At 37.1% G+C, this 17149-nt stretch overlaps 2 protein-coding genes across 3 annotated transcripts; both read right to left on the bottom strand.

Moving 5' to 3' along the window:
- Positions 1–2076: 2076 nt before the first annotated feature.
- LOC121766882 (probable serine/threonine-protein kinase PBL21) lies at positions 2077–5164 on the bottom strand. Of its 2 annotated transcripts, none has more exons than XM_042163120.1 (6): positions 4549–5164; positions 4433–4462; positions 4107–4294; positions 3613–3802; positions 2755–3140; positions 2077–2601 (listed from the first exon to the last, which is right to left on the bottom strand). In XM_042163120.1, the coding sequence occupies exons 1-6, from the start codon at positions 4628–4630 to the stop codon at positions 2188–2190; spliced, it is 1290 nt and encodes a 429-aa protein (XP_042019054.1). In that variant the 5' UTR covers positions 4631–5164; the 3' UTR covers positions 2077–2187. The 2 variants fall into 2 exon arrangements, with proteins under 2 accessions (XP_042019054.1, XP_042019052.1); XM_042163118.1 differs by having other exon boundaries at positions 4427–4462.
- A 7213-nt stretch (positions 5165–12377) lies between these two features.
- On the bottom strand, positions 12378–14102 carry LOC121771141 (glycosyltransferase family 92 protein RCOM_0530710-like). The gene has a single exon (XM_042167933.1). The coding sequence runs from the start codon at positions 14100–14102 to the stop codon at positions 12468–12470; it is 1635 nt and encodes a 544-aa protein (XP_042023867.1). The 3' UTR covers positions 12378–12467.
- Positions 14103–17149: the final 3047 nt, after the last annotated feature.

Consider the following 17149-nt stretch of genomic DNA (forward strand, 5'->3'; position numbering starts at 1 on the left):
CTATTCCAAATCAGCTTTACATAATTAATTAAATAATTAAAAAAACATAGAAAGGAATCATCCTCAGCGGCGCAGAGCGTGCAGACTGCAGAGTGCTTAAACATTTTTTTTAAATTTAAATTCAAAGTTAAACGAACTTATTAAATTTTGGGCATAATGAGTGATTAGCATGGGCTTCAGATAATTAATTTGAAAATTTAACCCCTTTTGAGTTGTCCGTCAAGAATTAAGAAACTAATAAAGTACTTATATTACTATATAAAATTATACACTGATCAAACTCTTTATTCTCCCTTTTACTACTGGTACTATTTATAATTAAGCTAGAGGTGTTACTATTAATTTTAAATGTCAATTAAAGGTGTGTTTGGTACAATGAATTTGTAATTGTGTTGTAATTTCCAGTTTTATGTAATTGCACTTGAAATTAAAATATTCTAATTCTATACAAATTTTTTGTTTATGAAATTAGGCAATTGATATAAAATTTTAATTTCAAATTTAGAAATTAAAAATTAAATCAATTACATTAATTCAGATAGATAATTGCTATAGCAGAAATAGGAGTAATAATGAACATTATAGTATTAAATTGAATGGAGGTACTAATTGATGTTTATGTATAGTAGACACATGCAAATGACAAATGGATGTGTATGTAATGATTAATTGAGAACATGCTTAGGGATTTGAGTTCCAATTATTGCTCTCTAAACTCAGGCCAGCATAAATTTTAATTTTTTTATTTGCCAAAGGTTTAAAGAGAGATGCCATATAACTTTCTTCGAAAAGTGCTATTTTGATTCTCGAATGAATTGATTGTTTAATCCAAATGTATCTCAATATTCCCTTTTTCTCTAACTTTTCCCCTTATTTTCTTAGTTACTTGTACATGTTTATTTAATCTTGTATTTTGCTCGCCTTTAGTTTTTGCTAGAAACCATGAGGAATTAATAAACTTTCCATGTTCGAAGATTTTCGACGTTAATAAAAAGAGTGTTGTATAATCTCTTTTTTTAAAATACAAGATTGATAAATTTATCAAAAACAATATTTGGCCAAATCTAACAAAATTGTCAGTGAATTTTGACTCTTAAGTTCGAAGAGTAAAATCAATATATTTAGTAGATAATAATTTGGTGGACAAAAGGATTTCTATGACTGCGCATGCCAAAAAAATCCTATAAAAAAGGACTGAGAAAATGAGTCAAACTCATAATAACAATTATGATCAGCCATATCCATATATCAATTATTACTACTACGCGTAACTGCAAAGTAAATTCTAAAAAAATCTGAAAATTTTACATAATTATTGCCCCCTTTCTCGAAAATTATATGCAAAAATTAAAATAAAAAATCCATCTTGTCGCGATTATGAAGAATTTATGGATGGGGAACGAAAAGAAATAAAGTAACAAAGAAATAAATTTAAAAAGCTGCATCTCAATCGTATGATATGAATGCTAATGTAAATTATTTTATGTGACAATGGAACTTGATTTCGAAATTATGTTTATAGTATACAATTTTTTTTAAAACTTGTAATAATGCTTATCATAATTTCTTACTACGATTGAAAAATTCTAGATGACATATATTAAAATTTTAAAAAATTGATATGATCTGACCTATTGGTTTTATGAAAAATGATTTTACTTCAAATTGTAGTAGAACCATGATTTTTTTGAAAAGCTTAAACAATCGTTTTTATTATCTAATGATACTGAAAGAATTAATTTTCAATCATACTGATAATTTTAACTAAAAAATAAAAATTAAGAACCTTCTAACTGGAATTAAAACATTTTATTTAATATTTGAATAATAAAAATTAGTAAAAATTAAAAATATAGTGGGTTTCGCTAGAAACAATTTAATGCATAGCCCTCTTGAAAACAATCGGGAAAAGTGGGCTTTATCGAGCAAAAGTGGGCCTATATTGGGTTATATCCGGCCCAAAACCACCGGCTGAATGATTGTTATTGGGCCGAGCCATATTTGACAGCTCTAGCAGCCCGATCACAACCCGCATACGATTTGCATAATTCAACACGACACAAAAACAAAACGTAGTTTGCACTCAATAAATCAGCCCCAAAAAAGAAATAAGTTTTAGGAACATCAACATGGCCCATTATTTACATTGAAATTTAAAAGAACTCTATGAAAAGATGATCAAAACCCCTATATATGTAATGGCTGCCAAAGAAAGCAGCATCGGGAGCACCTTGAAGCACGTTTTTCCGTCGTTCGCGCACGGGGAGAGCTCGTCTGTAGACGAAAGTTTTCAGCCGTGGACGAGGCCGGAGCTTCAACACAACCGTGCCTTCTCAAATCAGCCTTTTTAGCATCTACATGCAATGGCGATGGTGAGGTCCGGCTGTGGGACATGCCTCTCCGAGAGTCATCTGGCTGCGACGCTAGGAACTCGAGCGCCAACACAATGTCACTGATCAACGGGCGGAAGTTGGCTTGTTCTTGAAGGCACATTGCGGTGACTGCAACTGCGTGATGGAGGCACCGGACCGAGAACTGCCCTTCGAGTAGAGGATCCACCATCTGTACGTGTCTCCTCGGATCCTTCAAATACGGCCGAGACTGCAATGAAAAACGAGACTGTTTAGGGATAAAAACACAATCTTGACCTCATTCGATCGTCGGATCCTTCGAATACTAAGTATCCTCGACCTAATTCGGTGTGACAGACATAAAAATGCAATCTTTTGTCGGATTAGGGAATGAAGAACTCACCCACTTAACAAGATTCTGCTCTCCCGGGGGTTTGGTGGGGTCGATGGCCATGCGTCCTGTGATGAGCTCCAACAGAACCACACCGAAGCTGTAGATATCGGATTTTAGGGTGAGCTTTCCGCTCATGGCGTATTCCGGAGCACAGTATCCGTAGGTCCCCATCATTCGCGTCGAGACATGAGTATTTTCGCCAACCAGCCCTAGCTTGGCAAGCCCGAAATCTGACAACTTGGCATTGAAATCATTGTCCAACAGTATGTTCGAAGACTTCAAGTTGCGATAGATGACAGGTGGATTCACTTTGCAGTGAAGATACTCGATGCCACGAGCAGCATCAACAGCAATCTTCATCCTCGTGCTCCAACTCAGTGGCATCTGAGTAGGCTCTACATTCGAAAACAAGAAATAAGAACTCATACCATTCATCGAAACAAAAGCTTATGAGAGACCGTCTTCTTAGATCAAGACTCCTTTTTCACTCAAGTTCGCTTACTCTTCTACGCGAAAATTCCTAAATTCTTATACCAGCACAAGAAATCAGAAGATAGCAACACACGCTCATCTAAACGTAGCTCAATCTACGCCTCACTAGTACCTCAATATACTCATTTATCAACTTACGATCTAAGCAACCAGATGTAGACCACCTGAGAGCGAAAAAAATGCATCAAGTAAAAGAGAAGAAACAGAAGTGGACTAAGGAGTGCCTTGTGATGTTAATTGAGAGATATTTCCATCTTCTTTTATGCTTAACAATTAAGACTAACTGATAATGAGAGAGTGGTCTAAACCTTGAACACAATACAAAAACAAGTAAACAAATTCGATTGAGAGATCCAACAAGGAAAAAAAAAGTACCAAACAGGTGATTCTCCAAGCTGCCCATCTGCATGAACTCGTAAACGAGGAGCCTCTGGTCACCATCAGTGCAATACCCGATCAAGTTCACGAGGTTCGGGTGGTGCAAAAGGCTCAGCATTAGAACCTCCACAATGAATTCTTGATTCCCTTGCAGCCCTTCAAGATTAAGCTGCTTCACAGCAACAGCCTGCTCGTTGGAAGCCAACGTGTGATCAAGAAATGAAATGACATATATCAAGCATAACTTGCACCAATCATCTAAGCTAAAACAGCAAATTCCATTATTTTTCATTCAAGATAATGTACATACTTGCAAAATTTCAATACCTCAACAAATAGATTAGATAGCCAATGTATAATTAAGAAACACCGTATCTCAAGCATAAATTGCATCAATCATCTAACTAAAACACCAAATTCCGTTCTTCTTCATTCAAAATATCTCAAGAAAATCAAGAAACAAAAGAAATAGTAAGTAGTAACATTTTTACCAAGCCAGATTCGAGGTGTCCTTTGTAAACGCTCCCAAAACCTTCCCCGCCTATCAGATTAGACTCCCTGAAGTTCTGAGTGGCCAGAGCAAGGTCTTTGAATGTGAAGCTATGAGCAGCATTGCCCTTCGAGGGGTTGTTTCCGTCCTTGCCCTTCGCCCTCCCAGAACCACCCTTCTTCATACTCACTACACGACTCGAACAACACAAAAACAGTAAGACTATACATCAATCAATCAATATCCAACAACTCACAAAACAAACATCCCAAGATAAAAAATTCAGGCCAAATTTCATAATCCACATGATCATAATCTTACCATTACCATTCACATTCGCCTTTCTCCTCCCACCAACTGCACATATTCAAGAAACCAAATAAGCACATTACAATAAAAACACATTTAACATACAAACAACAATGACATAGGAACATACGAACCCGTTGAATTCGTGTCTATATCTCCTCCATTATAATCCTTCACATTCTTTTTGGAAGGACGTATGCAAGAAAAGCAACCCATTCTTCTTCTTCTTCTTCTTCTTCTCCAAAGCTTAAAACCCCAAAATTCCTGCTTTTTACCTCTATCAAATCCTTTTTGCCCTAAAAATATTTCCTTAAGCAGAATCCCAATTAAACTCTCCTAATATATACCAAATCAATCCCTCAAACGCTCAAAGAGGAAAGAAATTTGAAAAACCAGAAAAACAATTACTATGAGAGAGAGAGAGAGAGCATGTCACATTCCCTCCTATAATCCAAACATCACCCGTTCAAATTTCCCCAAACAGATCTATGCCAAACTTCAAAAACAATTCAGAATTCCACAGACAAACACGCACATTTCTCAAGCAGTGTGTGAAAAAAAATGAGGAGCCCACTTTAAACTAAGCACATTAGTAAAACTTATCAAATTCAACAGCAAAGTTAGCTTCTTTTTTTCTCCCGCCCAACGTTACACAGCCACTTTTTTTCTAGCGCCGCCTTTAACGGTTAATTCCCTCATCTTCCTCTCTCGCTCTATATAAAAATCAAATCTTTTTCTTTCCCATGAATTTGTTTAGCAGTTGTGTGAAGATTGTGGGCCTTTTGGGGAAAGCAGCGCAATTAAGAGCATCCACTACGCGTCTCGGGACGGAACGCGAGCCGCGGGACGCGTTGCAACGGTCGTCCCGTCCCGTAGCCGTCCGCAGCCCGTCCCGTAGCCCGTATCCGCGAGACAAGGGACGCGCCGTCCCGTCACGCGCCCGGGCGACGTGTCGCGCCCCCGATGCATGCGTGACGCCCACTCGCTGGCCCGCGAGTGAGCGTCGTCACGGATGACGCAATAATTCATTTTTTTAAAAAAATTGAATTTTAAAAAAAATTATTTTTCAAACGGTAATGTTACCGTTAATTTTTTATTTTCTTTTTATTTATTTACTCTATAAATAATCATATTTCATACTCATTTCACACACAAACACACATCTATTGCTCTAAAAAAAAATTATTTTTCACACACATCTATTTTTTTGAATTTTAATATTGTTTTAATTTTAATAAAGTGTGTTTGTTTTAATTGAATTGGGTTGGAAAAAAAAATAAAAATGAAATTTAATGAATAGTAATTTAAGGGACGAAATAAGGGACGGTAAGGGACGGAACGTTGCAGGTTTCGTCCCTTAGTTAAGGGATGAAGAAATAAAGTACAGTGGGGCCCTCAAATAGTAGTTTAAGGGACGGTGGGGGAACAGCGTAGTGGATGCTCGGAAGCTCTCTCAGAGTAGTGTTTTCAAATCACTCTCACACACAGCCAGCTATAGCATTTAAACATTTGGGTATGGTGGGACCTGAAATGACCAAGTTGCCCCTGGTTGTTCGTCGATTTATGACGCGGCGTGGTCCGGCTCGATCGGTATGTATATAGTCTAGTCGATGTTGATCGGTGTAATATTGTTTCAATCGAGAGTTCATATTAAAGATTGATGTGCGTAATTTGATTCTTGTTCGTTCGATCTGATGGAGTATTATTGTATATATTGTAGGCTAGAATGTCATTGATTCTTGGTTTGTTGATATAGACTATTCAATTTAGATTTGTTGTGACGCAATTTTTATTGAGGGTTCGTAATCAAAAGATGTGTGTAATTCGATTTTCGTTCATTCTATCTTATCGAATATTGTGTTTTTATTATGTGTTAATATAAATTCCCAATGCATCTGTAATTTGATTCTTGTTCGTTCAATTTTATTAAATTTTCGGTAGTTGAAATCACTTATATAATACTCCCTTGATTCATGGTGTTTGTGACATAAAACTTTCATAAGGTGGTGTGTGATATGGATTATGGTTATAATCTTGATTTATTCAATGATTATGAATTATTATGATGGACTATTTTGATCATTTCTTAATACGGCACAAAGGAGGGGATATATTTGGATTATACAATCAATCGGGGATTGATGCATGGGAATATTTCCTTTTAGGAGGTCCATCCATCATTAGATTAGATTTAGGGGAATTTTTTATTTTCAAAAGTCTTGGATAGATTTGATATGAGGTTCTTTTTATAATATACTCCTAGTATTTATTTTATTTTATTTTATTTAAAAAAATTTGGGAGGGGGGGGGGGACTGTTGACAATGAAAATGTGAAAGATTAACTAGGCATTAATGATTACTTAATATTGAGAAAATAGAGATTAGTGGATATGAATGAATTAGGGAAATTAATAATGGGGCAGTAAAATTATGTCATGGATTTCCGTTTTAGACTTTTAGACGCCTCAGTAGGTAAAGTAATATTAAATGTAATAATCATATATTAAGTCATTTGATTTGTATGTTCAATTTGTCATTCGCCCACACAATGACCCCAAATAATAATCGAGTTATCACATAAACTGTTTTAAAAATAGGCAAATTACTGTAAAAAAATCATTAAGGGGTCTTTATATGGTCAATCGGGCAATTTTATCACAATTTTTATATTTCCCTCAATTGTCTAATAATAGTATCATATTTCAAGACAACAAAATATTATGTAAATAAAATGTTTAACTACTTAAACAATATTATTTAATACACCTAATCAACCAAGTCCTTTTTGATTGGTACACATGTATGTGTCACTTTAATAAATTCAGTCATGTAGTATGCCATAATTTTTCATTAGATGAAAATGTGTTAAAATTAGTCATTTTTTAAAAAAATTGCGAGATTGACTAAAAATTTATCAACTTAATGATTTTCTCAACAATTTACATTAAAATTAAGAAAAATAGCTACAACAAGTATCAATCTCATTTGAATTCCCAATGACAGTAGTGAGATTAATCAAACTAGCTAAAATAGATCCCATGAAAAAAGAAAAAGAAAAAAAGACAATGACATTATATTTGTACATCACTGACACTAAGCCTAATATAAGATTGAGAAATGGAATACCTCTAACTATTTCACACTATTAATTATGTTAGTAAAATTTCCAAAGAGAAATGGAATAACTCTAACTATTTCACACTATTATGTTAGTACTGTTAAATTTCCAAAGATAGTGATGGATCCAAATAATTGGTTTTGACATTATTTGGGTGATGAGAAAATGCCAGACAGAAAGTGTGATGAACTATTGCCATTGGATGAGATTTTATCGACAAATACAAGAAAATTTCACATCTCTATTGGTTCAACTATATTATTGAAGTTTGTATAAAGGGACAAAATATATTGGTAGGTTTCACAAATTCTTAAATTATGGGGTGATTGGGGTCCAATTACATGTCTAATTTGGTAGTTTTACCCATCTATATAATCATCTCATCCTTCTTGAAATGCATTTTAAGTAATTTTCTGTCAACCAATAATGAATTAGTCACCTAGTTTACTTCCTAAATAAGTAGGGTTTGGATTATTCATGACCTCACTAAAATTTAAATAAAAAAATAATTCACATTTATTAATCAGCAAAAAACTTTAAAAACATGACGAATATGTTTTTGTGTCACATGTTTAACATAGCGAATAAATTGTTTGATAGCAAAAAAATTAATAATATTCGAAATTAAGTTAGTAATTCGTGTCATCGTCTAATTATACATGAGTCAAAAATATATATAGATATGGATTCATGATTGATATCGCGTTATTGGTTTTCAATTTGATTGAAATTTGCAAATCATTTAATTTGGATCTACTATCAAGTATTCTAATAATCTAATGCTATATTTATACATGAGTATACCCTACTCCTATATATTTTTATTTTACAAACTAATACTCGTATCAAGCTAGGTTTGATTCTTGTGATTATGTCATTTCAAATTCACATATCTAAAATAGCTCTATATAAGAAAATTTCATTGTAAATTCATAGGCTATATCACTATTTTTAGATATTTTTGTTCTAAGTGATGACGTGAAAGAAAAATCAAAATCAAAATCAAATATGCAACAATAAAATCGTACACTCCACCTAAATTTGTAGTCATGTTTTAGTTCAAATACCCAATGTCCATTTAAGTGGCCCAAATTTTGAGCAAATGCTATTGTTGAACAAAATCAATATTTTTATTGGATAAATAAATGTAGGCCCAGGTGAATTTGGGGGATTAAATAAAAAGGACTCAGTAATAATACATTTGATTATAAAATAATTGAATATGTACGTATGTATGTGGTTAAGTTATGTAATTTATCAGAACCATATTTACCATATAGAATAGGAATTATTTTCAGCATTTATTTTGTGAATATATATATAATAGTCTAGTACAGAGGATTCATCCCTTTGTTGAATGATTTCATGGTTTATTGTTCGAAGGGTGGAAATTATTTCATTTTTACAGCTCTCATAATGTTTCATAGCAAATTTATAATCTTCCATCGATTATTTTCATATCTTTTCCTCAAAATACCAAAAATTACTGGGAAATACTGTACTGTCACATCCATATCAAATTTGGCACCTCCCATATAAAGAATGATCACAATTATTAATTCAATTCATTAATGTATATGGGTAGTATTTCGCATATATTGGCCTTCTTTAGAATAACCGCAATAAAGTGCGTGTAACATGCATCAACAAAATTATATCTAAATGTAATTAAGTATCATATTATAGGATGAATATTGCATAAAATTAATGATAATACTTTACTTATAGAACACAAAATTTTAAATATTTACTCCATGTATAAACATGACATTTACAATATTGTATTAAATGACAACACTAATTTTGGTGACGTTGTTGCTAAAAGAAAGTCAATATGAGTTTGTAATTTTGAAGGCAAAAAGCTAAATTTTAGGTGTGATGACTTTGGAAGCAATCAAAGGATAAAATTTTCCAATTATTTAATATAAGATAATCAATAAAAGAATGAAAATTTCTACTAAATTGATGCTACAAGTTAAATGAGCTCTTTATTCATTCCCCAAAATCCTTTACTTCTATTACACTTTATCCTATACTTATATTTATTTAAATACTTTTATCAAAAAAATAAAAATTCATGAAATTGGTTATCTTTTATCAATAAAAAAAGACTAAAATCGAAGAAAAGAACGACAAACATATGGCACACACCCAGGGACGGATCTATAATATGGTGAGAAGGGGCAAATGCCCCACCTCATTTTTCTATAACCATGTAAATATATATTATAAAATCTAAATATATACATATTCACCTAATTTGCCCCCCTAATTTAGAAAAAAAATAATTTTTACTTGCCCCTCTCTTGACATACGCCTATCCTCTAAAATAATATACTATGTTATTTTAATGTATATATATTATTTTTATATTTATTTATTTGTATGTTAATATTTTTGCCCCTCCTAGTATAATTTTCTAGCTCCGTCCCTACACACACCCCTCAAACGAAACGACAAAACAACAACATCCCCATCCATGCTCTTGCCAAAGAGCATGGATGTGGGCGTCGACCCGTATTTATTAATTTTTTACTCTCTGCTCTCCCGCAAGAGCACAACACCCGCATCCATGCTCTTCGGCAAGAGCATGCTCAAGGGTCCCACCATTATATTATTCAATTTAAATACTTCAATTACTAAAAATATTTTCACGATATTAAAATCATTAAAAATACCCGATATCATTACAAATTACTAAAAAATAAAAAATTACAAAATTAAAATCCTAAAAATTACATAATTAAGATCCTAAAAATTGAGATTGAGAGAGTTGTTTGGTATAGTATCATTTTTTTGTGTTTGAAATGGGAGTATTTATAGATGAAAGTATGAATTTTAGGGTAAAAATAATGATAAAATAAATTAAAAGTGTGGAAAAAATGGATATATTTTATTAGGAAGTGGAAAAATATTTTTTTTATTAAATCTGAATTTTTCAGATTTTTTTGAATTTTTTTTAAAAAATAATAAAAAATGATAAACCAACGGTCAATCAGAGCATGCCACGTCGGCTGCTCGTGCTCTTGCCGTTGGCACGGATGTGCTCTAAGAATAGAGCATGTCCGTGCCAACGGCAAGAGCGCAGCGGCGGGCAGCAGGGTGTCGCGCCGTCGGCAAGAACGACGTCCTTCCCCAATAGCACTGTTGGGGATGCTCTAAAAACCATGAACCAAACTAGAAGGATTTTTATGAAACTAGTTATAAATCAATGAAATCAAGTAGAGTATTATTGGTTATAAGATATCAAGAAAACCAAATATAATAAGCTAGCTTACAAAATTGTCTTGATTATAATGTAAATTTCATGTGTTTACGTTAACGTTTAATCATGCTAATTAAGCATAATCCAAATCTAATTATTCTAAATTTATTTCAAGGAAAACATGGCAACACGAATTTTCCGCTTAAGGATTCGTATATCTAAATGCCAAAATAAATTCATAAATGTTACGGTAACTTTGAACGATTAATTTTAGTGAGAATAAAATATCAATGGTTCAAATCTCTCATTGTTACATTATAGATTCAGTCTACCAATTAAACCACAACTAAGAAATTAGAATAGGTTAAATACAATTACAATTAAATTGAAGTGTCATAAAATTTTAGCTTGATTTATGTGTCACGCTGTCAAATGCCATAAATATATGCCAACTCATAATAATTCATGTATGATCCCTTTCGGATTTACTACTATATTCCATTAAATGACACTCAATAATCTCACTGGATATAATTTGTCAATAGTATGAATATATGATGCTTCAATTTGAATTTCTTGCTGGTTTACAATAACAAACCAGAATGAGCTTTAAATGTGAATTATAGACACAATAACATTTTTAGTATCACCATCGTTGAGACCAGCTGTAAATGAATAAAAATAAATATAAATATAGTTTTAAATTAACTCGAGCATATCATTTGGATTCTTTTTTTCTTTTTTAATTAAACCCATTTAAACATTTTCTGAAACCAGTGCTTTTATTACTAGTATAAAATTACTCAATAGCACACACAATTAATTCAAACTATAATGTTAAATTAATAAATACATTTCCCCCAATAATTCAGTTTATGCTTGTACACATTTTTTAACATTACTTGTAAATAACATGATTATATTCTACTACCATTCTATTTCGTGTGATTTATACTAAACTTTTTAGTATTGGGATCTGAACAAAGTCAACTACATGGTACATTTATTCCATAGGATAATCATCTATTTTAAATGAGTGATTTTTAATACAAACATTCTTGATCAACAATTAGTCCATCAGTAACATGCATTAAAATTTTAAACCAAGCACTCCTATTAACCAAATCAACTCAACAGAAATACATAAAAATTCAAGATCCAGTTAAAAGAAGTAGACAGATAAAACCCATCTACCCCAAATTCAAAATTAACTAATGCAATTACTATTCTTCATTTCCTTTTCTGTAACTCTATAATAGTAGTAGTAGTAGTAATAGATTAATGCTATGTTGCTTAGCATTTTATATTGCAACATTAATAAACCCTTCGCGTCAATATTTAACCACATCATCAAAGTTTTATATGTATGGTCAAAATAGCATCTCTAATATGAGAGAATATCGATTTCTGACATTTCACATTTTACCATTCAAATTTTGAAAACAAAATTTGGTAATTTCCATGCAATTAATCCAATAGAATAAATGCCACCAAGAAGATGAAAAACCGTTTCATCTCTAACTGTAATTATTCCCAACAGAAAAACAGAAACAAACTAAATTATAAGAATTCCAAAAATTAAACAACCTTTTTCACATAAATCTATATTTCAATTACAAAAATCATAAATCCTTTCCACAACCATTAATTTATACACAAACAATGAATATCTATGCATGCATGCACAATCTCTCACAAAACCCTAATTTCAACCGGAGATAAGACCATTTTCATCTTTCCCATGGCATTTTGATCCCGAATTCCGACTCGATTCCGAACCACCGGATCACCAAATCCTTCAACGCCTCATCCCGAACCTCGCAGAACTTTTCCGGCCACCCAGCCGGCTCGACTGGAGAAAACCCTAGCCCCGGGGTCCGGTCATTCGACTTTGGGTTCATCTTCTGCGTCCAATCCAGAACGTACGCCGACACGCGCCGCCGGAATTTGGCCTTGAACTCCGGCCACGCCTGGTATTTGTAGTGATTCACCACCATCGCCGTCGTGTTCAGTCTCCGGGTTTTGAATCCTTCTTTTAAGTAGAAATGGTGGATCGCATTCATTAGGGAGCTATCGACGGCGCTCAACCGCACCACCGATTTGTGCCGATTCTCGAGGCGGCGGCGGCAGTCGTAGCCGTAGATTACCCCCAAAACCGGGTGGATTTTCTGCTCCGACGGTCCGAATTCGCGGCAATTGATGCTGATTTGACCTAATTTGTCCGATGAATTAGCGATTCCGAGCTGGAGAAGCTCCGGCGACGGCGATGTGAGGTTGTTCCACGCCGGCGAGTAGACGAACTCGTCGACGTCGATGTAGATCATCCAGGTACAAGCCTCCGAAGCGTAGATCGCGCTGTGAGAGAACCCTGCCTCCTGTGTCTTCGGCCACCGCCACGTGTACGCTGCGACGTCGTATCCGTCGTCGGCGAGCTCCGCCACCGTTTTAGCTAAGTCGTCGTCGCTGCCGTTGTCGTAGAGGAGGAATTTCTCGACGCCGATTTTGGCGTGGTACAACACCCACTCCTTGAGGTACTTCGTCACGTCGTAAACCATGGTAGCAGCGCACAGTAGCGACTTTCCGCCGTGTGGCGCTAACCTGCGCGGGGGAGTGTAGTACGCCACGGAGGGGACCACCCGATTTTCCGCTACTATTTCTAAGGAGATTCTCACTAATTCCGTTCCCGCGCCAACGGAGTTAACGGCCGTTATGTTCGGCCGTCGGCAGCGGAACACTTCCTGCTTGGAATGAGTGACGGCGGTTCTGACGCCGTCAGCAGCAGTGGCGGAGGAGAAGAAGAAAACGCAGCGGAACTCGATCGGTTTCCGATTTGACCCCTGCCGCGTGTGGATCCCCTTCACGAACAATACGACATCGGATTCCGTCGTTAAGGAGTCGTATACGAGATTCGACCACAGCGGCAGCGGCGGAGGAGACGATGGAGCAGTCGCCGGTAATTTCCGCGGCGTCGGTGATAAAATCGGCTGCAGAAAAGGCGATCTCCGGCGAGCTCGGATTGGGAATAGGCAGATGAAGGTGCCTCGATCGGGGTAGGGAAGCATGCCGGAGAATCGCGCCGGGGAGATCTCTCCTGTGTTGAATATGCAGGAGTAGGCGGTGAGATCCGGCGGCGGAGGGGTTTCCGGCGTGAGGATGACGAGGACCTGCCAGTCGTGGACGAGGACGGCGGTGCTGGGGAGTGATCGGCTGTGGAAGGGGGATTTGGCTGCGGCTGAGAAGGAGACGATTGCGGCGGAGGAGAATGTGGAAACGGTGCCGTTGAGGTAGTGGTAGAGAGAGGCGAAGAAGAAGACCGAAACGACGACGTATAGAAAACTCGCTCTGAGGCTTTTTTCCCGAGCCATCAATATTTTAGATGAGAGTGAAAGAGAGATGACAGTTAATATATACAGTCCGTATATTACTTAGAGCATCCATAATGAGATTGGACTTCACGCGTAGCCCTCACATAGCCTTCACACTGCTACATTATCAGCACTAAAATTCTCCTGCCACATCAGCTTGCCATATCAACTGGACATCAAATAGCCATCACATAGCCTTCCCACTACCTATCCACATCACTAATAACAATTATATAATTTAATTTACAATCGTATCAACATACGAAATTTAATTTACGAGACAAATACAGGAAATTCGAATAATACTATTAAAATTTAAAAAATACAATAATTTTTAAAAAAGTATAATTAAAAAAGTAAAACAAAATCACTCCTCGCCGCCGTCCTCGTCTCCGTCGTCGCCCAGCCCTTCTTCACCGTCGTCGCCGCCGCCTCTGTCGCCACCTATGCCGCGGCTATTCCCGCCGGTCTCCCTCCTCATCGCCTCCAATTCTTCACGCTGGCTCTGGAGCAATACACGAAGATAATCCTTCACCTCGGGGTCCACCGCCGATTGGAAGTCGGCTAAGGTCTTCACCATTTGAGCGCGTGTTTGTTGGCGCGCGAAGAATTTGAGCTCCTCGGTAGACCTGCCGAGGGGGATGCCGAATGGACCCCTGGGAACTTGGGGTGCCCGCCCTCGCAACCTGTTGCGCCCGCCTTTGGCCAACCGGGCGAGGTCGGCGACCGAACGAACGAGGGGTCGGGACCTCCTGGGCGGTCTCGGGGAGGTCTGTCGAACCACCGCTGCTGCCGCTATAATCTCCGGTATAGTTCAGTTTTTGCTTCTTCGGCCAGCCAGCGTCGACACCTGCCCGGAATTTCTCCGACTCGTTGAGCACAACGTAACAGTTCCAGCAAGTGAACTCATAGGCCATCCACAACGCTGTCTCTTATCCGTCTTTTAACCGTCTCATCTCTTAACTATGCATGGGCCACACTATACTTTTCACAACATCTCTTAACTAAGAGACATCACCTGCAACCCTCCATCTCTTATCCGTCTATTAACCATCTCATCCCTTAGCTATTCATTCAATTTCATTTTTTATTTTTATTTCCAACAAATTCAATTAATAAACACACATATCATTAAATAAAATAAAATAAAATTATAACTTAAAATCCTAAAAAAAATACATAATTAAATGCGTGGCAAAATAAATAAAAAAGACATAATTTAAAATATAAATTTATAGAAATTATAAAAACTAATCCGCCGGCGAATCACCCCCCGAAAGCAGTGGCGGTGCACCGAATGGAGGCGAAATACCAAGTTGTCCCGCCAGATACACAATGTCGGCATGATGGGCTTGATATTGGGCGGGCGTCATCCGGGAAGTGTACGCCATCGTGGCGGTGAAGTACATGGACATTAGGGAGGAGGGCGGCCCTTGGGAACCCGACTGGCTTGATTCGTCTCGGCCCCTCCTCCCTCTAGCCGCCTTCGCCGCCTTGGTCCCTTGAGGCCGACGGCGCACACGGGAGGACCCCCTGCGAGGCAACCTCTTGTGCGGCGCTGCCTGAACCGCCTCCACTAGACGAGTATTGGCCACCCGCCATGTGCGTCGTGCGTTTCGAGGTCGAGCCCGTGCTGGACTGGACACCGCCGGCCCACCTTTCGACGTATTTGATGGCCTCCCAAACATCGACATGTTTGAATTCTTTGTCGTTGTCGTCGAAATAGACTCGCTAAGTCGATCTCGCTTCATTCTTGTAGATGCCACATAATTTTTTGATCTCTCTTTCATGACGGCATACATCCTCCTTCTCCTCCTCGGCCGTCTCCTCCTCTTCCTCCACCGTGTTGAATGCCCTGGAGCTTCCACCGCCTCGTCCTCCTTCCGGATTGGGTTCATCCGGATAATCCTCCCTAATTTAGGATAATCCCTGCGAATACCTTGGGGCGGAGGGACGAGCGTATGCATCCACATCAAAATGGGGTGGTTGGTACCCCGCCGGCGTCGACGAATCGGAACCGGAACCGGAACCACCCAAGACATTGTACATGCCCCCCAGTCGCCAAACGCGTTGATGTCAAACCTGCGGAAGCCGCCAGAGTTTCCATCGCCGGACATTTTGTGATGAAAATTGGAGATGATTTGGGAAGAATAGATGTGTGTTTGTGTGTATAATGAGGATGAAATAGGAGTATTTATAAAGTAAAAAAAAAATGGTCGAAAACGGTAACATTACCGTTTGAATTTTTAATTTTTTTTTATTAAATTCGATTTAAAAAAATGATTTATTGCGTCAGCGTGACGAAGCCCACTCGCGGGCCTGCGAGTGGGCGTCACGCCTAGCGCCAGCACGAGCCACGTCGCGCGGGCGCATGGCGAGCTGGCGCGCCAGCCGTCTCGGTGGGACGGGCGTCTCGGCGAGATCGAGATGAGACGGGACGCTGCAACGCGTCTCGCTGCCGTCTCATCTCGGAGGGACGAGATACGAGACACCCGCGCGACGCGTTGCTGGTGCTCTTAATCATTTTTTAATATAAATCTTTGTTGAATATTGTGTTCAAAGCTTTATAATTGATTAGATAAGTGTTGAATTTAAGATGATTAATAGGATTAGGGTTGAATAAATATAATATTATGTCAAGAAAAAAAAAAGATTTGTTTTGAATTTGTCTGAAAATTATTTTCGTTAACATTTCAAGCGGAGGCATAGGATCGACAAACTATGCAAAGACTGAAAATTCATGGTTAAAATAGAATGAAATTTTATTTTTTGTTTGTTTTTAGGAAAATACAATCTATACGAAACAATGATAAATGTTTGACCTCATTAACATATGTAACTGAATATAGTAATTAAATTCAACATTATACAGTACATTACTACACAAGTAAATTCGATTTATTATTTCAAAAGATGTGGTAAAATCTAATCGTCACGATTGTAATGATTAAATTTAGAAACTTTTCTAACAATTTTTTACCCATATATACAGGTAGGGATGTCAATCGGGCCAGCCCACCGGGTTTCGGGCGAACCCTATTCGGGTT

Source organism: Salvia splendens, chromosome 2, assembly GCF_004379255.2.
Source record: "Salvia splendens isolate huo1 chromosome 2, SspV2, whole genome shotgun sequence".
Taxonomy (NCBI): Eukaryota; Viridiplantae; Streptophyta; class Magnoliopsida; order Lamiales; family Lamiaceae; genus Salvia; species Salvia splendens.

Excerpts from the sequence above, each read along its gene's own strand:
- LOC121766882 (XM_042163118.1), bottom strand. The coding sequence starts at position 4,630 with ATGGGTTGCTTTTCTTGCATACGTCCTTCCAAAAAGAATGTGAAGGAT. Across the intron at positions 4,463-4,548 it reads TATAGACACGAATTCAACGG|TTGGTGGGAGGAGAAAGGCG; the intron begins GTTCGTATGTTC and ends GAATATGTGCAG. Across the intron at positions 4,295-4,426 it reads GGCGAATGTGAATGGTAATG|TGAGTATGAAGAAGGGTGGT; the intron begins GTAAGATTATGA and ends CGAGTCGTGTAG.
- LOC121771141 (XM_042167933.1), bottom strand. The coding sequence starts at position 14,102 with ATGGCTCGGGAAAAAAGCCTCAGAGCGAGTTTTCTATACGTCGTCGTT.